The 21,216-nt window shown below is 40.6% G+C and overlaps 1 protein-coding gene and 2 non-coding genes across 3 annotated transcripts in view; 1 reads left to right on the top strand and 2 right to left on the bottom strand.

Annotated features, from left to right (window-relative positions):
* Positions 1–18,771, bottom strand: part of arhgef10 (Rho guanine nucleotide exchange factor (GEF) 10) — a 49,901-nt gene extending 31,130 nt beyond the window's left edge. The window contains exons 1-17 of the mRNA XM_061082757.1: positions 18,716–18,771; positions 13,673–14,044; positions 12,411–12,755; positions 11,161–11,191; positions 10,591–10,679; positions 10,208–10,264; positions 9,465–9,652; positions 8,260–8,376; positions 6,904–7,015; positions 6,447–6,559; positions 6,273–6,350; positions 6,012–6,191; positions 5,206–5,322; positions 4,861–4,953; positions 4,187–4,357; positions 2,892–3,037; positions 2,242–2,426 (exon numbers count right to left, since the gene is read on the bottom strand). Of these exons, the coding sequence (XP_060938740.1) occupies positions 2,242–2,426; positions 2,892–3,037; positions 4,187–4,357; positions 4,861–4,953; positions 5,206–5,322; positions 6,012–6,191; positions 6,273–6,350; positions 6,447–6,559; positions 6,904–7,015; positions 8,260–8,376; positions 9,465–9,652; positions 10,208–10,264; positions 10,591–10,679; positions 11,161–11,191; positions 12,411–12,755; positions 13,673–14,044; positions 18,716–18,752 (2,431 nt within the window). The 5' untranslated portion in view covers positions 18,753–18,771. The remainder of the gene's footprint in view (positions 1–2,241; positions 2,427–2,891; positions 3,038–4,186; positions 4,358–4,860; positions 4,954–5,205; positions 5,323–6,011; positions 6,192–6,272; positions 6,351–6,446; positions 6,560–6,903; positions 7,016–8,259; positions 8,377–9,464; positions 9,653–10,207; positions 10,265–10,590; positions 10,680–11,160; positions 11,192–12,410; positions 12,756–13,672; positions 14,045–18,715) is intronic.
* On the top strand, positions 15,940–16,011 carry trnaf-gaa (transfer RNA phenylalanine (anticodon GAA)). Its single transcript has one exon. It is a non-coding gene; the product is annotated as a tRNA-Phe (tRNA).
* Positions 18,546–18,619, bottom strand: trnai-aau (transfer RNA isoleucine (anticodon AAU)). The gene has a single exon. It is a non-coding gene; the product is annotated as a tRNA-Ile (tRNA).
* Positions 18,772–21,216: the final 2,445 nt, after the last annotated feature.

The raw sequence follows: 21,216 nt of genomic DNA, 5'->3' as shown, positions 1-21,216 counted from the left end.
CAAACAAATACACTTTCCCAAAGACACACACAGAAGTGAAGTTGGTTCGAAAATAACTAAATTCAAGTGAGGCGACTCAGTGAAGGCCTGTTATTGTTGACTCATACAGTAAGTCAGTACTGTGTTGTCAAAATTAACTTCCACAAAAATGTATTCATTAAACAGTTTTAAAACAACAAACCCATAATACTGAGACCCATCCTCAAGTACACACTATACATTAGTATCACCACTTTAAGATGACACTGTTTCCTTGTTTCCTTTGTTAATCAGGTTTTTGTTGGGTATTTCTTTTTTATTGTTGTGAGGGTAGAGAACAGAGAGTGTTGCACCTTGTTAAACCCTATGAGACAAATTGCGTTTGTGAATATGGGCTATACACATAACATTTTAATGATTGATTGACACTTGTGTATGTCAAATTAAATAATGATGTTGCATAACGGGATTGGGAAACTGTTGCAGAGTAATGTATTAACATATTTGCTGGCAAGGCAAAAATAATTTGGAAAGAAATTTTCCATGTGACCCGTATAAACTCTGATATTTTCAGCAGAGGAGGCTGAGGATGGGCTGGAGGAGTGTGTATGTACATGTAATGCACAAGAGTTCCATTTTGAACATCTACATGACGTACTGTCATCTGCACAACAACTTCACAGAGCACAGGGACTGATACATTAACATGGGCATTGTCACGTAACTTTATTCACAACATTGTTACTGTTATACCCTGTGCACTTGGACTGAAATACGTCCTGGTTGTTAATCCCCCCCCCCCCCCCCAACATAGATGGGGTACTAAATGCTGCAGCATCACTTAATAAAAAAATGTTATCACAGGATTTATTATGAGATAAATGTGACACAAAGCAGGACTGAGCCTTATGTAAGTGAATTACAGATGATAGAACAGAGGGAGAAGGACACTGAGTGTGAGCATTAGAGAGTGGATGAGCTCCGTGGTAGTAATTCCAGTCCATTACCACTGGCAACTGAAAACATGGACCTCTGACCTAAGCTTGAATACATGTAATCTTTGACAAACCAGGGATAACATGGCATCAAAAGCATTCACCAGTCCAGCAACATGGACAAACACACGCACACAGAAATATCTAGATCCCAGAATAAAAGCTGCAGCACTGTGACCACAAAATCATACGCTGTTGCTGTGCTTCTTGTTAGTCTAATCTGGGGTTCTTTTAAAGTGGCGGAGCAGCTGTGTGTGACAGGGGGATAACCCAGTGGAAAGACTGAAATCATTGGACTCGCCAGCCAACCGGCCAATGGACTACAGAAGGAAAAAATAACAGCTGGTGGCTGTATGGGCAGCGCAGGACGAAACACCATTTCAAAATTGTCTGCAAAAGTACAGCACGAAACAACAATCAATTAAGCTGCATTATCATGTAACGGTCATTGCATGTGCCAACTTTGACATCAACGAGATACCCTTCACTCTTATACTGGTGCAGCTTGGTGCAGCTTGGTGTCATACACCACCGGAAAAATACAAAGATGACTTAACACAAATAGAACCGTTTTGGCATCGGCTTGTTTCCTCTAGGAACACCGCTTCTGACTTTTGCTCTCTTGTCATGACAAACCGTACGCAGAGTTTTTTTTCCATAGTTTACTTTAGAGTGCCTCAAAACGGAATCTGCCATTTAGGAGCCATCTGAGAATCTCTTTGCTCCCTTATGAGGGAGAATAATAATCACTACAGTCAGTAGCGACAAACCTGTTTCTTGCTTTCAGTTGATCCCAGTTTGGGCATGGTCTATCAGTGCATGACGGGCGCCAAGCTAAAAAAGTTGTTAGGTATGCGACAAGCCGAAACAATGGCGTGTGCCAGTAGAAATTAGTATAAACCAGCCTTTATTTCTATGTATTTATGTATGAGACAAGTTCTGTTGTTAATTAAAATGGGACAAGTCAACAGGTCAATTCGTTTCATCAAATTACTCCAGGTAGGACAGATAGTTTGAGATATTTCAGTCACAATTGAGAACTTCATGAACCTCACACCAGGCACAGGCAGTTACCTGAGAGGCATTTATTGGCTCCGATCCCAGAGTCTCAAATCCACAAGGACTATAGAGGGATCAATCTTCAACTCTGTAATCACATCAGCTTTACTTCCAGAGCTCAGTGTGAAGAGAAGCGGACAAAGGCACGGACAGACAAATAGGCCATGCGATGATTCAAAACAACACACTGCGACACTACGGTTCTTACTTGGCTTAGCGTTGATGACCACCTTCTCCCCAGAATGAGCTGCCGGGTAGCGGCTGCTGTCCGCCATGTCCTCGCTGGATCCAAACTCCAGTACCTCGACGAAGCTCAATGGCACGCTCCACTTCAGGAGGAACTTCTGGTCAGGTGGAACATTTCCACTGCCATTCCCGCTGACATCCTGACACCTGGACAGAAGAAGGGGTAAAGTGGCACTTGGTTTCAGGGTGTTAGCATCTTGTTTGTGGAGAATATACTGTAGGTATATGCTGCGCTGTGTGAGAAGAAGGTAAAGGTGTGGAAGAAATGCTGAATGGTGGGGTGAATCTCAAATTTGTCTGCGTGTATTTCCCAGAGGCACCATGTGGTGACAAGCACATTACATTACAAGCCAGAAGCTGAAAGGTCTGGGAACAGGGCTCTGCATATCTCTTGGTTAAATAGCAGGCCACAGTGGGAATGTACGGTCAAAAGTCAGTTCACAGTTACATTCAATGCTGACCATCTTTCTAAGTAGGAAAAGTGACATATGCAAATGTCATGATCAAAACAAAGAGAAAAAGAGAAATTTTCGTTCTAAGATTGTATCGAGATCACAGTAGAAGGTGCAATTTAATGGTAGATTAAGAGCAGGTCTGGTTTGTCGCTCTTACCGAATATTGGGTGTGGCACACATGAGAACATCATTAAGCAGGAAGAGGCGGCGCTCCTTTGTTTTAATGATTTCACCACGCTCGTTGTAGACCGTCTCCACCATGTCGTCCGAGCGAATCAGGTAGCGGCTGCCGTTGCTCAGAAGCTAAAGGACAGGGCAGATGAGTCAGATACTGATACTGTGTCAACATATAGTGGGAGTTTGGATTTCTGAATTAGGTCTTTGTTAAGTTAACGTAACCTAGAGAGGCAATATAAACCATTCAGAGACCTAAATGTCTTTCATACATTTCAACAGGTTTTATTGGGTTACACCAGAAAATAATTCAAAAGCATTTCAGCAAATAGAGTCTCAGATAAAATCTTAAAATGAACACTACCATATGTTTTCAAACTCAGAGTATCCAGGAAAAATTCAGTGAGCTTTAGTCAAATTTCCTCTTGCTCTTCCGTCTCACTTGTTTCCTGTCCCTCAGCTGTGAAACCACCTATTCTGGATAACAGCATACACTTTCAACAGTGACTCTGAACAATTAGAGGCTATGAAGAACCAAACTCCTCTGCCTCATGTGGGGTACCCTGTAAACACAGATTTCTACACAGATGCTACATAGAGGGGGTGGTTGCAGTTAGACAAATAATTATACCTTGGGGAAAGCTGGTGGTGTGGGCACATGTCGTGCTAAAAATATGGCATTCAGTCAGGAGAATAAATGTGGAGCTCAAAGTGCCTGATGGCTGCCCACACTGGGACAGAGAGAAATGCCACAGCATATGCTGAAACAATCAAACGTGGGCCAAAAATGTGCAAACTGCAATGAGTAATGAGAACATTCTTCTTTGCCGGCAAGTAAAAAAAATACAGATTAACTTAGAATGGCACTAACAAGAGAGCATAGCTTCGCCAAGGACCAACATTCCCCTTGAAATTCATTCAAGCTGCACCAAATTTCGACACTCATAGATATTAGTTGCCTTAATATGCTAGTTTTTTTAAAAATCAATGAAAATGTTGAAAATCTCAAAATGTTAAAGAAATGGGGAAAAACCTGCCCACTGATCTGGATCTGCACCAAACTTTTATGGATTCTTCCCCCACTGTTCCATCAAGTTTCAATAATTCCATTATGTTGTATTTGTGTAATATTGCTTACAAACAAACAACCAACCCCCAATCACATTGACAGGGGAGAAAACATAACCTCCTTGGCAGATGTTCCAACTAAATGTAATCTCAGTCTCATACAATTCAAACAACAAAACACATGCCAGCACAAAAGAGGAACGCACAGACCTTGTTGAGGTAGCGTTCTTTCATGGCCTTTGCAATGTGGCGGATCTCACAACGCTGATCGGCTTCCCTCTTTTTCTCATTGAGCTTCTCCGCCAGCGTCTCCAGTTCAGTCAGCGCCATCTGTAGGGCCAGACGGTCCGCATGGCCCACCGGTGTGTTCTTCAGCATGTCCTGATGAGGAGGCACATGTTAGAAGCTACACAGTAGTCAATTGCTCATTAATCTAATAAAAACTCTCCCTAAATCTGCATCCAACAACATTTGCTGCTCTCTCCTACAAGGCTGTTTTTCTTCACTTATAAGGCACAGGATTTGATAACAGAATTAATGTATATTTCAATTCCTATTATCATGAACACAGAAGCTATTCTGATTGGCAGTTATAGCATGCACTGTTAAACCTATATATATACTTTTTGTAGAAGCAAGAATCTCAGTGTGTCATGTGTTGTATGATGGTTTTTTTCAAGAGACACAGACAAATTAAATATATCAGTGAAATAAACAAATAAATAAAGGGATTTAAAGAGATCTGATGAATCCATTTCCCTTGACAGGGCAACTTGAATTATAGCACTTTGAAAATCCCTGTGCCTTGACTTATGTGCATAGCCTTCCCCCTGCTGGTGTATGTACATATTACACAAGGAGCTACAAACAAGACTCTATTGTACCTGAAGGAGTAAAATGAACTGTGGGAACCTCTGGATAGGTTTCATCATCAGGCCATACAAAGTCATTCTGTCACTGCTGGTCTCCTGACGATGCTGCAGATGAGAATACTGGTTACTGAGTGTAGTTGAGAACCAGTCAAACTGATTTTAAAAAGGACTACAATGCATTAACATAGTTTTAGTAAGTTTGTGCTTTCCACTAAATTTACAAGAGTAAAACAAGATAAACAGAGAATAAATATGGGCATGATTTTCTGAAAAAATTAAAAGATCCCTTTGCAAATGTAAATTTAAACAGATCCTATTCTGAGTTAAACACTTTGCATTTCAGTGTTGCTCTCAAACCTTGAGGAACTCCAAGAAGCCAGGTTTGGATGCGCACGTCTTCCTCACCACCGCCATTGCATTGCTGAAGTTGTTCACATACTCGCTGTAGGCGTCAAGCACCATAGACTTTGAGAACTGTTGGATAAACACACAGATTTTATGTCTTGGATCTGAGGGGCACCAGGAAGCTCAAATATATTTCTGGTGTTCCTGTTGAAGATGGATTTCATTGTCAAGATCTGGAAGTTTAGATTTAGATTTATATGGATATGATTGCTGTTGTGTGACTCAAAAAGCATTTTAACCACAAGCAGAGTTCTACTCATACCATGATTTGTTCTGGTAGAATACATGTAAATTAAAACTGTGAATAGCATGGAAGAGCCCTTACACCTTGGTGCACGTCGAGGGCTGATGCAAAATTCAGTAGCTTTATGATCTTTAGGTCAACGCTGAGGTTGAGCCTTTTCATTTTCATTGATTTTGTTTCTGTTGACTATGGTTAAAATAACTGGATAACATTGTTGAAAAAATACATATTTACCAAATTTTAACAGTCAAACTGACTCCCTGTTTATATAGTAGATAGATTTTAAATTTAAAAAACAGTAAGGTAGCTAAGGAGGGTGCATTGAGCGTCTGTCTATCTAAGTAAACTGTAATTGAACTATAAAATGTAACTGTAAATTAACTATAGCATTTTATTTTAATGAAACATATAGATTATTGGCTTTTCTCTATTAATGCATTTCAGTAAATTTTTGTCATTTATTTTAGTGTTGCAATTCAGGTAACAAGGCCGTTTAATTACAGTCCCAGCTTACTGATGCCACAAAGACGTCCCCGATCATCTCCAGGCTGTCCCACTCAGCCACACGACTCGCCAGGGCAATCTGGAACAGGAAGTGGCACTGCAGGATCTCACGCACCCGATAGAAAGTCATCTTCAGTTTCCTGTCGCTCAGCAGCTTGGGCTCGAGCTGGGACATGGGCTTCTCATATTGCTGATAAAGCAAACAGAGTACACTGTAATAACAAACACTTCAAATTGGATTTAGGCATTTGCTGCAGCCATTGTCCCATACCTCCAGTATCCTCTTCAATGCTTCAAGATAGTTCTTCTCACTCTCCAAAATAGATCCCAATATACATCTTCTCACCAGCTGTGGAGGAAAATAACATGGTTTTCTAAAACAGCTAATTCACACAGCAATGAGCTCGATTTATTAAAGCTATACGTAGAAGGGCATGTTCATTACCTGTTGCTGAGAAAGACCTTCTGGTGCGGGACACAGCACTGGCTCAACATTGAAACAGTCCACTTCGATGAAGAGTTCAGACTCCTCATCTTCAAAACCAACTGACTTCCTCTCTAAAAGATAAAGAGGACAAGTCAAGAAAAGCTGCAATAAAGTAAACATGTTGAAGGGACAGTTCCTCGCCTTTCGTAAATACTGAAACTCTCACATTAACACTGACTTAAAGCAACACTATCCAACTCCTTAACCCTAAAATAGCAGCTTCAAATAGGTTTGATTATACATCGACTTGAAATAGAGAGAACGGTGCCTCTTTCATTCCTCACCCTGAACAACTGTTCTTGCTCCATGTCACTGTGGTGGGAGGGTACGATCTTGCGCTATTGCTCAGTAAATGTGACATAGTGTTGCTTTAAGATAAATAGAAGAGGCAATGGTCTTTTTAAGAAGCACATACCATGACAGAACGACTTGGTTTTGATGTAAGAGCGACCCTTTTTCACTGCAGCTCTCGTTTTCTCAAGCCCATCTTTGGTCCCCTCCTTGGCGGCCTTCACCAGCTTTTGCATCTTGGATGAGATCAAATACATCATATTATCTATATGGCAAAAATTACACGAAATGTTAATTGAATGTGAGAATTTTAATCCAAGGGGAAGTTTAGTTTTACTTTCTCTAAACCTATGGTTAAAAAGCCACTGGACCGAACTAAGCATGACAGAAGTAGTGTTAGAGCAGCGATGAATGTAAAGATGGTGTCATACAGCAGAGCTGATCAGAGAATGACAGTAACTGAGACATCAGCTGTAAGAAACACAGTGGTTATACACATTAAGACAGGTTAACATTGTAAGAGATGCTGTAGAAGACATATTTTCTTTATGTTACATTTTTCAAGCTATTTTGAGAACAACTTAAATCATTTCAATTACTAGTGTTTCTGTTTTCCCTGAATCTATTTACAAATTTCAGATATCTCAGTGTTAAGATATTGATTATTAAAGGTTCAAGAAGTTGCAGTGTCAAAATTGGTGCAATTCGGATATGTGACAAGTTCAATTTTAATAAACTTTGAAGAAACGGGTCTGTTTTGCTCTGTAGCAGCAGCGGCGACACCTTATCAACCGTAAGTGATCCGACAACAGATGCGTTCAAGACAACTGCAGCGACAACTTACTCTCCAGTTCATGGTTCTGCCTACTGAACTTTGGATTAACAGTTGAACAGCTGTTTGTGCAGCAGCAGTGGCCCAGCTTCAGGGTTCTGTGGACTGAGGGCACGGTCAAACATACGCAAATGTAACAAAGGAAAACCTTCCATCTGTGGGAGCAAGGAGGCGCTTCCTGTAGCTCAAATGGAGTTCAAATTTGGTCCAGCATTATGGATTCACATTTGCGTATGTATGACTGTGGCCCAGCCAGTCTTTACTTGCCACAGGTCCCTTTTACAGTTTTTTGGAAGAAAAGCTGTAACAAACATGACCACAGGCCAAACAAACAACCAGTTCCAAACAGGCAGGTTTAGCCACTGCAATAGATATTAATCTAACAACTGTTTCTCAAATATATATCCTAAGCTTTACAACTTCTAGTGCATCAACATATAATGGGACATATCAACACAACAGACACAAGGAGATACATGTATGCAAACCCATCACCAGTACCACCACCACAAGTCATTCACATCAGAGTAGTATGAAGGTACCATGCTAAGTGTCGAAATGTACCAGAGGGGTTAGCGGGACTCAGATTAAAGGGTTGGGACTACTTTGTCGAGCACAGGCGGTTGAAGTGAGCCTCACGTCGTTTACCTTCTGCTCTTGTTTCTGTTTTAACTGCTGCAGCTCTACCGTTCCCACTGTATTTGCCATTAGATCTTTCATCTTTTTCTCATAGTGTTCTTTCAAGCGAGTCAGATCTTGAGAGAGCTAAACAAAAGCAAAGCAAGTGTCACTGGTTATGGTTTTGGAATGAGCCAGCAACTAAGATTCCACAGCAAACTGACTTTAATCCTTTTTTGCTGACTCTGGCCTCCACAAATGTCTTAATGCGGAACCTATTCAAATGAATAAAGATTTACTAAAAGAGGGCTGTGCCATCCCCTTGATTCAGAGAATTTTGACAACGCATAAATATATATTCATCACGTCAACACATAAAATGTAAAAATGCTATTTAAAATAGTTCATAGTCTGCCAAGGGGGTTGTTTCTACCTTTATTCATTGTTTGACTGTAAGCAAGATTACACCTAAACAACTGAGCATACTATCAGAAAAAGATATGGTAAGGAACCTATTTAATTGTGGTGTGGATGCAGGATTTCTTTTCTTTCTTTAGCATTGTGATATAGGGCATTTTTCACCAATTTACTCGGCAAACATTCATGGATCTTGCTGAAATTTGTGTGTGAAATTTGGTGCAACTTGAATTTAAAGGGATTGTAATGGGAATGTTTGAGCTTGACGGAGGTATGAACTCTGCTAAGTACCATTTCAGTTGAGGGAGATGTTCACCTTATATCTGAGGCATTTGGCATTGGATAAAGTTCTTGCTATTAATGTCTGTCTGTGGTACAATATAAGTTGAATTCTCAAAACCACAAGCCAATACATAAAAAGTGCAGCCACCTGACCAAGAGTCAGAATGGTCTCTGTCAGATCTGCAGAAGCAAGTAGACATTTGATGGCACATGAAACACACAAATGGATGTTGTTTCTATGAGTAATTTATGCACAAGGGAAGAACAAGGAGGATAAGAAGATTTGCTCAACTTAAAAAACTTAAACTACAACTTTATGCGAAACAAATGGGACTTCCGGTATGACAGCTTATGTTAAAGTGGATATGTGGAGGATACAAGAGAAAATATAATTCTAGTTACAAACAAAATTAATTTCCTTCTTTATCCACTGCAGTCATCCGCCCACCATAAGTTGTACAGGATAATAAACACAGACACAGTGTTGGTTTTGGCTGTGATCCAGAAAGAGAAATGGAATGGAGTTTGTTACACACATGGGTTTTCTTCTGGGGCGGCTTTCCTCTCATGAAGGCGTGGGGCAGTCCGTTCTCAGGGAGGCCCTCGCCATCGCTGGCCTCGTCGTAGCTTTCGAACTCGCTAGAGCTCCATCCATTGTCCAGGGAGCTGTTGCAGCCGCCCTCCTCTCCAAGTTCCACGTCATCATAGATCATCTCATCCGGGTCTGTACAAGAAAGGCGTAGCCAAAGGAAATGCATTTAGAAATACTATATTTAATTTGTTATCTTAATGGAAATGATGGCCTACCAAACAGTATACAGTTATTATGTCACATGATAGGCAAACTATGGAAATAAACACAATAATAATTTACTGCACTCTAATTGAATAGCCATGATAAAAATATAGATTTTTTTTAAGCTGACAATCCTCAATATCTGCAGAAATGTGCACTTTATGAAGTAATTTGTGCGTAAAATGCATTTAGGCATTTTGCAAAATTGCATTATACCATAAAGTGTAAACTGTTATGTTGTTAACACCTTCAACACAAATGTAAGCTTAACAACATCTATCATATCACCACTATACCTAATGATCATCATCATCAATGTTACAACAGAAAAGTGAGTTTCCACCAGTATCAAATATGTCAGTTTAAAATAAATTGGGAAACTTTCATTTAAGTGAAAGGCTTCGACTGAAAGGCTCCCGGCTACAGTCGGCAAAAATGAAACTAAATTTATGAAACGAAGGAATGAAAGGAAATTTGTCATACCCGTGTTGGAGTCAGAGTTCTCTCTGGCTACGTCATCATAAATCACCTCATCTGGATCTGAACCACAAACATAAACATTCAGAAAAGGTAATGCACAGTTTCTTATGTCACATTGTGAGGCTGCGTTACACTACTCACAGGATGTAAAGTTAGGGGGGATCTAAAAGACAGAACAACACACAAATGTCTACTTCCTCAAAAGAACAGGGAAGGAAGTCTCTGGGAATGCAGCTGTGTCAAAAGTGAAAAGAAATAATAGCACACTGAAGGAACGCACAGTTTGTGCAGAGGCAAGCACAGAAAAGAAGTGAAATAAGTATAAGTATAACCAGTATTCTCTCCATTTTGATAACACATGCATCTTCCTTCATGTCATTCCTTACTTTCCATCCATGCAGTGTTGGCAGGATCTGATGCCCATTTGGCCAAAGCATCCTCTTCTCTAATAGGTGGATACTCTTCAATTAAAGCACTTAAAAAACATGGAAACAAACATTTACTCAAACAAATATAAATGTTCAATATCAGTGTAATATCAGATAATAAAGAAAAGATTCTGCATTTTTTCTGAATAAAAAGTGATTTTACTCCATGGCATGACGGTAGCAGTCAGCTATAATAACTATACATAAAAAATAAACTTGAATATAGTTTTTTATGCAATATTCTGATTTGTTTTATGATAAGCTGTATTTTATTTAATTGCTATTCAAATGCACTTGATTGATCCTTGATAATAAGATATTTTCTCGTTTTTCTTACATTATGTCTTTAAAACATTTAACAAGTCCAACGTTTTCATTATACCGTTGACCTTGTGTTGGCTGACGTCAGACAAGTACCTTGAAACTAACAATCAAACTAACTAACAAAAAAAAACAAACCCATAAGTGAGGAGTAAGGTGGTATGATTTTAGGTTATTGAACTAAATATAATAATAGCTGCCATTTACCTGTCACCAGAAGTGTTTCCAGTCCCAACCGCTGAAGGAGAAAAAAGAGAAAACATTACAAAAGGAAAACCTTACTCTAAACAAAAAAAATATTTAAAACATTTATCGTAATTTATTTTAACGGTTTGGATTTATTGTTATTAACTCCCAGGAAACAAAACCCGATGCGGGAAATTATGTGATTTATTTTCACTATAATAACCACCAACATACTCATTTCACTTCAACTATGTGAAGATGTAATTGTAAAACTGAACAAAAATAAAGTACTTTAAACCTATTTTAAATAATAATCATACATTTCACTGTTGTAGTATTTGTTGTATATATAATATATATCACTATATATTCCTTGGCATATAAACACCAAACAAAATTAGCACAGTTTCAACCGAAGTTTAAAACAGACTCCACCTGGCTTTGTTTTTTCGCTGTGACATTTAAAATATTCATGTGAATCCTGAAATAAGAAACATTTTCATATGCCACCACAAGGTGTCACTGATAAGCGTCTGCCTCCTGCAACTACAGTGTGGTTAAAAGAATCAAGCTTAGACACCGACATAATGACATATTCCTGAAAATGTGCTTTCATAGAATTTCACTTGTCAAATGCATCTAATTTAAAATTCATTTCTAAGAAATTTTACAAAGGAAAAGTGATCACTAAAGTAAAATGTCCTTAATGAGCATCTTATAACCAACAGGAATGTATATAATTATGTACGTTTTCACACCAACCTATCTGTTTTAAAACTCTTTTCACTGTGACCTGGTTGAGATAATTACAGTGTAATCAGACTCCTCACAGTGCCAGACCACAGGCTTGGACAAAAGCTACCATGAGGTTTCAGGGAAACCGGAAAATCCTTACGGCCGACACAGAACTTTGGGGAGAGCTAAATTTAGGCCCCACTTCCTTGTGGAAAGGCTTTAGGAAAAACAAGAGAAAGACAAAAAGGGACAAAATAAAAGTGGCTGAAACTGCATTTATGAGCCTGTGAGCTATTAGGAGAATAGTCCTGAAAGTAAAGAATAGACACGTTTATTTAAGTTGTTTAGGTGTTAAGAAAGTGAAGAGATAACAGGAAATGAGGGGGGGAGATGTGTGGAGTGACAGCAACAAGGGACCCTGGCTGTCTTCAAATCAAGGACATTAGAGTTCATGACTGGTAACCAGGCCACTAGGGCAACACACATAGCTACAGAATAGTATGGGAAGGTGTTTGCAGAATTAGCCTCTACTTTACCATCTTCATCCACGGAGATGTGTCGAAAGATGACAGGTGTGGTGTACGCTGGTGTGAGGAGTGGTACACCCGAGGGGGTTGCGTAGCCACAAGGCACTGGGACTGAGTATCCCGAGGTGATGCCAACAGGACTTGTCTGGACATCTTGGGCCTCTTCCTCTCGTCCTTTGGGCTCCGTAGGTGAGGAAGTGGAAGAGGAGGGCGCATGCAGATGCTCAAGCTGCTGTAGCTGCAGAGGGGTGATGTCAATGACAGAGTAAGGGTTGACTTTGCTCTGGGAGGAGGTCCTAGCGACGAATTGGGGAGGGTGAGGGTCGTCGAGGGATGGATCCTGGCCCTCTCTGCCTGGAGACAGAAATACAGTTAACATATTTTGTTACATGAATAGTTTAGGAACTGAGCAAAGATGCATCAAAGTAAAATTACAAATTAAAAAATTTCACAAAATGAGCCCAGCTTACTTTTTAATTAAGTAGATTATTAATGTACTTTTCTTAAACTTAAGATGTTTTCATACCTGGATGTGCATGTCTTTATTACCCTGCTTATATTCAATCTGGTTAATTTTAGTTTTGCATTTCCTCCCCCAAACTTTTGAATGACATAATTAGGACATGTCTGATTTTGTGTTTTAGGTAGATGATGTGTGTGCAAGTGATATTTTTCTGATAGGTTTGGTTTCAATTTGTCAATTTGATGCTAAAACAATAGTTTCAGTGCAGTATTGGTCCCTCCAAGTGTACCTGACATATTGCGTTATATTTTATTGCATAAAATACGAGGTCATTGTGAACTTGACCTTTAAACACTGGAATGTATCTTTGAGTCCACATGACAACTGTCAAAAATTTGAAGAAATTCCCTAAATGCAGACGTGAGATATCATGTTAGTAAGCGAGTGAGAATATGCAGAGCCGAACACTGTTTGCAGCTGCTGCTGTCACAACTTTCAGTGATAAAAGGCAGACAACCTGCTGCGCCAGGCAGCCAGAGATACAAGGTGTCACGGGAGCAAGACTGAATACTATAGCTACAGGAGCTGGATATGAGCCAGATAAAGTACCAAAAAACATGGCAGGAGAATGTGGAGAATGTGTGTCCACGGACGAGAAACATCACACACACTCAAGGCATTATTTAAAGGCAACCTATGTCCAAAAGCTACTTCTGTATGGACGAGTCTGAGGAAAGACTAAATGGGCTCAAATACTTTCAATCCGCTACAGGCAACATTAAAAAATCAACCCATTTGAGGTGCATACCTGGTGTCCCAGGATCTGTGTCGTCATGAAGAGGAGGGGGTGGAGGTGGAGGTAAATCTGACTCTGTATCAACAGTCCCCTCTTCTTCTCCTGTTCCTCTACCTGCTTTGAAGGCTTCATCCGTGGCGACAGTTGCGTCTGCTGGTAAAGGAAGTGTGTCGGATGTGAGGGAAGGTGCTGGGGGGTCCAGGTCGGGGAGCTGGCCCTCAGGGGGACTGGCCACCACATTCTCCTGGCTCTGATCCTGGCAGCTGGTGGCTGAAGGAGCTGGAGGTGAAGGGGGAGGGGGGGCAGCCTCAGGGACGTCATCACCGCTCTCATCAAAGTCAAAGGCTTTCCCCTCATCTTCGTCTGGGACGCTGTCTGCCAACACTGGAAACAGAGAAAGGATGCATATAAATATATACCAGGCGACAATAAAGGTTGAGATTTATCTCCACAAAGGTAGTTATCCCTTTAACATTCCTGGGTATGTTAGGACACAGACAATGTTGCAATTAGAATGATTTATTAATGCCATTATTTCACTATTTCACCCATAAACATTATCTCAACCAAATTTCCAGGAATTTTGAAAATATATATATATATATATATATATATATTCAACTAAAATATTGTGAAGGGGGGGTATTTAAAGCAGTCTAACTTCATATTAACCTCTGTTTTCACGCCTCTCCATTTGTTTGTTTGTCAAGGATTACGCAAAAACTACATTCTACATGATGATCTACATTCATATGCAGAAAGCTGTCGAGATTAATCAGAATGTCGTGTGAGCCTAAAACACCTACAAAAAGGATTGCTGTTTGTGTTGAGATACATTCGACTCGGACTGTAGACGATGTTAGCCCCCAGAGGTTAATTCATCATCAGACAATAGACAATGGGCAAAGAGATTGCCCAGGAAATAGTTCATGGATCTTGATGAAAAAACTGACATGTTTTCGGGGACTGGTATCTATGAGTGTGTGTAATTTGGTGCAGCTTGACTAAATTGAGGGATACTCTCTATTGATCTACTGTATTCTTGATAAAGTAAGTTCTTAAGAGTCACTCTTGACAATGTGTCGTGATTATGAGACGATTTCAATTGAATCTTATACAGTATTTAAAGCAAAGAAAAATAAACACAAGGGCCTAATGTTTATGCTTGTTTTTTGACCTGCAACAGTGAAGTAGCTAAAGCCTTGTTACAAAGAAGAAGATACAAATTAGAGCATAACTCTGGAATGACAGTAGCGTAAACATGGCACAGGATGTGAGTCATTAATATAATTTTACTCAATACTACTTTAGAGATGTTAGAAAGTAACCCTAACCCTAACCCTTAAAACATACAATATGGGTGGTGGTTCAAGTCCTTGGGCTGTTCTAAGTTAAAGGACTGAGCCACATGCAGACTTATAATTAAGGGTGGGGTCTACTACAGCAGCATGTTTTCTTACAGACATTTTAACATCAAGGTTTTACACAAAAGTAGCTCTACTTTCAAGCAAAAACAAGGTAGAGCCACGCTACAAGATTATAGTTAGAACTGAAAGGCGTCACCTTCACATCACAGCGCTCACTTGGCAGAAAGCAGGAAGGGAGCAACAAATGAATTTCCAGTTTCCTCACTGCAATTGAGGCAGCAGGAAAGAGAGCTGTTACTCCCGTCAGTGAGTCGCACCGTCTGAGTTTATGCATTATTACTGATCTGAGAACTCTAAGTCTTGATAAGGTGCAAGAGCGGGTCAAAAGATAAGGAATTCACTCAATTCAACTCTCAACAGCTGGTTTCTTGTTTCTAGCCCCTCGAGCTGAATGTGTAAAGAGTAAGATAGTATTTCAGTTTTCATTCAGTGCGGCGGTGAGATGAAAAAAAGTGCACCGTGATCCAGGATTCAACGCTGTGGAACACATTGGCTAATCATTTCAACAGGGTTAACAGAATAATAAACTGAGCCACAACCCAAGAGCCTGAGTGGAAGAAATTCATTACCGCCAACAAAACCCTGAAGTTCTTCCAGAGTGCTGCTGATTTTCCCTATAGGGGGTCAAAGGTTTAGCGATGGGTACCTTTAACTTCTGGGGACGGATATTCTGTCATTGCTTAAGCTTTGCTCACACAAGCATACCATGGATTCTTTGCGAGCACTTTCATCAGTAGCCACAGCTTGATTTTATTAGCTCACAGCCTCATATCCTGAATGTATTCGCAAAGAAAACAGAAAACTCTAAGCTCATATCGACAATTACGATATGAAGTTTCCCTCACAACACAGGCCGAAATAGCTCAGTTGGGAGAGCGTTAGACTGAAGATCTAAAGGTCCCTGGTTCGATTCGGGTTTCGGCATTTTGACCTCTCCCTCCCCCGTCAGTCACTTTTTCCTCACAGATAAATGTCCACATAGAGTGTACCTTATCATTAAGTAACTTTTGCTTTCAACTTCCTGCCTAGTTTAGTCATTTCAGACATTTATGGTGTGTCTTTGCACAAAATTACCGCTAAATGATTCACATTTACTGTTGCAAGAAGCTCTGTTCTGCCTCCAGGCCAGAATGTAAATAAATCTAGAACAAGTACCCTGTAGCAAAAACTCACTAACTTTGAAGTTCCTTACAACAATGTACACAGCTCTAAATCACCAGGAACGATTCCCTCAGGCTCCGACAGGTAGCTGTTCCAGTAGTCTGTGCGTGAGGAAACAGCCTGTGACTAACGTTTCAGGTCAGCAGCCTGACCCCACGTCCATCTGCACCCATGACTAAAGGTGTAAGGAAAAGACAAGCGTAAAGGGCAAAACTGGGAACAGAGATGCTATCTCTTTTTTTCCATCTGTGCAATGATGAATGTTGTGGGCCACGGAGATAAGGCACAGTTAGCTAATTGAAGCTTCTTTTCCAGTGATCAAAAAGACCCGCTAACATATGGCATTTGTCTACAATGGGAGTGGATACATCAACATCGTCAAACAACTCTGCAGTACGCACATATTGTAATCGGCTCCTGCTCCTTGGCAGTGATCTAAACAAGACATCTTAGTGAGCGCGCTAATTTGGCAAGAGTTAAGAGAGCACCTCAGTGTTCGGTGTATTCATAACATCAAACATGATGTCATGGGGAAAAATTAAGTAAACTCCTCTACTGGCAATGGGAAATAAGTATGGGTTTACCTGCATTTAAAAAAAACTGTGTTCCCACTAATATCGGCGTAAAAGTGTACTGTGGTATACGAGGAGTGTGGGATATATATCATTTGTCAATAAATGTCCTAAAATGCACTCAGGTCACCCTCCTCTCTCTCTCTGTGGTGTCGATGTAAAACGCTTGACTGTGCCAGAACAGAGAAGGACTTGATCTGATTGGATTTGGCCAGATGATGAATCACAACCATCCATTCAATAGTGCATCTGCAACTTCATGCACATGAGGCCACTGATAGTTGGCTGCTGTGCGGGTATGAATGCCAGCAAGCTAATTAGAGAGACTGAGCTGGGATGGTGAACTTACAGTGCAACCACACACACATGTGAAAACACAAGTATATACAACCACAAATGTGATGATCGTCAGTGGTGGGAGGTAACATTTACTTCACAACTGTAAATACATTTTCAATGTATCAGTCCTTTACTAAAGTAGATTTATTTTTTGGTACTTTTCACTTTCACTCCACTACACACCATCAAATAGGGCTAATATAGTCGACAACACCATCCGTGAGTTTGATCACCTCCCTTATTCGTGCATTCACTGTCAACAGACCCTACAGCCAGATACCATTCTTTCTTTTTATTTGTTCTTTTACTTGAGTTAAAGGATCGTCATGTTAAATCAGACCCCAGTCCTGAACTTGCAATTAAAGTGTCGTCATTTTGAAGAATTTCTCTTATCTTTCTATTCTTGTGAGAATGCAGACCACAACACAAGGAAGGGGTATACATGCAAGTGCATGTGAACGCACAACGCCACACAACCATGGCCTAGTTGAGGTTCCCATTGTCAATTCATAACCACAATATGGATTCTGTTCTGTGGGCTTATCTCCACACTGCTATATAATGGTCCACTCAAATGAGTCACTGGGTTACGACCCGCTCCAGCATCACCCCTGGCAACAAAGCTAGACTGGCCAGCAGGAGACGAAGCATTTCTCTGGCCTGTGTCTATCCCCGGAGGCTGTGTCAGTGTGTGTGTCGATGTGTGTGTGTGTGTGTGCTGCAGCAGTGTTCACTCTAATACTGAGGCACATTGTCTGGTATTCACAGCAGCACAGCACATTTTACCCGCCTTACTCCCTCGCTCCTCTGCCCACACGCACCAAAGCAGCACAGGAGCGGAGGAGAGGAATCTGTGTTGTTTACTCTTGCTGTCCAGCTTCAGCAGCCCTCCAGGAAATGATCTGACTACGAGATGACCAACAGAAACTAGCAGGTGATACTATCAGTCAAACACTGCAAACATCTCGATTTAGGTCCTATAGCATCACCAAATGTCTTATTAGAGCTGCAATTTATGATTCATTTAATTTCCCCATGATCTGCAAATTATTTTCTCATTTAATCAATAAATGTTTGCCTCTGTCAAATAAGAAAGGAACTAATGTCCATCACTGTTTCTAAAGTTCAGTGTCACATCATATTTATTTTTTTATATAAATAAATGAATTAAAGAACTATTTAACAACAAATCACAGCAATGTAAAGTCTCACTGTGTTTCTCTCCACAAACTAATAAGGCCTAGTGTTTTCGCTGCCTCCACCACTACTTGCCCTGTAATATCCATTCATTGGTGAAGTGCAAGTACCCTTGAAGTGCAGACATCTACTGTCATCTCTTCCTCTATATTTACTTCATTCTGTTCCCTGATACGTAGATAAAAGCTGTGTCCAGTACGGGGATCGAACCCGCGACCTTGGCGTTATTAGCACCACGCTCTAACCAGCTGAGCTAACCGGACTACATACTTCACACAAAGGCTAAGCAGCTACGTAACTTTTTTCTAAGAGGTTAGAGGCAAAGGTCATACAAGCGTGAGTGACTTTGTTGACTTTACTTTCAGGAGGTGGGGGAGGAAAGTCTTCCACGTCCATGCTTGCTGCTCCTCTAGTGCCGAAGCTCTTCAGACAGCTGCATGCAGGGGATCAACTACGCCGACAAACATTCCTAAAGGGAGAAAAAAAAAATGAACAAACATCGTAAACGCTCAAAAGAGGTGGGTTGATAAATACAGTTCCTTACATCATGAGTGTGGCATTTCTGGGTTGGCATGTGTTTGCCTTTCTTGGAAAGCACAACCGCGCTTGTGGTTCCATGTTACTTAATCACAGCAGAGGAGCGTGGCTGTGTGGTGGTCACGGCCTGATGCCTTTTGTGTCAACACCAGAATCTGTACCATGGCTAATTCAGACAATGAATGAAAACAAAAGACGCTCTTAAAGAGCTCCTGAGGACTGTTGACAGTAGCACGTGGTTTAAGCGTACACAACATTCTCAGTTGCTTATTGTGGGCGTGACTTATGTCATGGTTATAAATGGGCTTGGCCAGCTTCAAAATGCATGGGCCATACCCTGTGGAGTAATCACTATGAGAAATAAAGGCAGTGGGGAGGGGTTTCTGTAGCTATTCTGTTGGTATTCAGACCAGCTTCATGCTCAGTTTTTTACTTTTGTTCATTGTGAAAGTCAACAGTAAACATAGATTTCTCTATTAGTTTATGAAAGTAAATATAATCGATAATGATATATATCACGATATAAATTAAATCAGCGCCACTGCACTGAGGCACATTACTCTGTGCAGCACAACGAGTGTTTCTGCTTCTCTGATGTTTTCTAATCACTCACACGTAGAAATTATCTTATAAAAACCTGTTAAATTCATATTTATGTTGCTGGATAAACGGGAGTGTGTGTGTGTGTGTGTGTATGATCGTTTCTGTCCCTCTTCACACACAAACTGATAATCGCATGTATTTAGTTATTATTTGATGATGTCTGATCATGACTCAGGATCATTCCGGTAACTCTGATGTCCTGACTGTGCACGTAACGTTACGTCTTTTGTTGTGGAGCAAGTTTAAACATGTGTCTTACTAAATCAAACAAACACAAAGTAAATGTCAGTCCTAATAACTTCTGAGGAGGATGGTGTTTGTTGTTAAAGTGTAAAGTGAGTGCAGGTCAGAGGGGGAGTGAGGAAGAAGCAGACTCCGACAAAGACACAGGATGAGCGGACCTTTAATGTGCGTCTGTCCTGATCCTAAAGCAGACCTGGTTATAATTATTCAGTGTTGGAAAACTGCTAAAACAATGAACATAGCAGAAAACATGAATCGATAATGTTCGGTTTAACTGTACAACAGCTGTTAGCAAAGACAACAGGGAGAGAAAAGACTTAATCAGCAAGCAGTGGTTAGTGTCTACATTATTGTTTCCGTTACTGCCCGTCTCAGTAACAGAGTTTTCAAATTAATTAAGGAAGCAGACTTGATGGCAACCATACACTTCGGCCCAGGGAAATGTCATTAACATGTAGTGGCAGGAGATTCCTTTGGACCTGCAGGGGCATGAGAGACTTAACATTCCTCTGCAGCACAGCCTTTGTTCAAAGATGTACAATTTGTATCCAGAGGTGACAGTTTCTGTCACAGGCCTCCTTTAGAAAAAAAAACGGTGCTATTTCCAGACTTCTTCAGCCTGCTGGTATCCACACGAACAGATGACAGAGTCGTGACATCATGCTGCAGCAAAAAAGCAGCCATTGTTGTGGCATGCGTGTCCCATGTTCTATGCAATCTCAATAGTTCAACACAAAGCACAACATAAGTTTACAACAGTGTACTTCTCAATACGAAAAAACGTACACAACAGTGTGGCAGCAACAAGAACCAGAGGATGACTCGGTCTCAAAGCTTGTTTTGTCTACAAATAATGTGAAATCCTTTGCTTCTTTGTCCTCCACCCTATTCACAGGGCACAAGGCCAGAACAGTGGACGTGAACACACAGGGCCAGTGTCTGCTGAATACAGTGCAGCTGACAGATAATGCTAGCGCTAACAGAGGCAGGTTGAGTATGCTTAGCCTGAGGAGAAATAACAACACAACAGAGAGCAGACAAACAAAAGCAGCTACACTGTTATTTAGTACAACTGATAATGATGCCTTCATTAGGTTGTCTTCTGCATCCTCTGAGAAAAGTTATCTATTGTGTGGGGAAAATGGATCATGTGACAAACATGGCTGTAAGTGTAAACTGACCAGAACATTTTGGAGTAAGAACAATTAAGAGCCGTGTCCTGACAGGAGCTTTGGGGAGTGACTCATCTCTTCCTTCTAATGCACTCTTCAAGGTCTATGACAGCAGGGACAGGAAGGAAGGAAGGGAGGGAGGGAAAATAAAAGGAAAAAAAACTCAGGTATGTGTCTCTTGACACTGAGGTGCAAAGGAGAAAAACCACATCGTCCAATAAAGGTAAAAGTTGTATTGTGTGATCAGCCAACATGATTCAATATATTGTCTCCTTAGAGGAGCTGTCTCAGGGGTTTGATTGAGA

This window comes from Limanda limanda, chromosome 12 (assembly GCF_963576545.1).
Source record: "Limanda limanda chromosome 12, fLimLim1.1, whole genome shotgun sequence".
Taxonomy (NCBI): domain Eukaryota; kingdom Metazoa; phylum Chordata; class Actinopteri; order Pleuronectiformes; family Pleuronectidae; genus Limanda; species Limanda limanda.
Note: the sequence above shows the minus strand (reverse complement) of the source record. Positions and strands in the feature narration are given on the sequence as shown.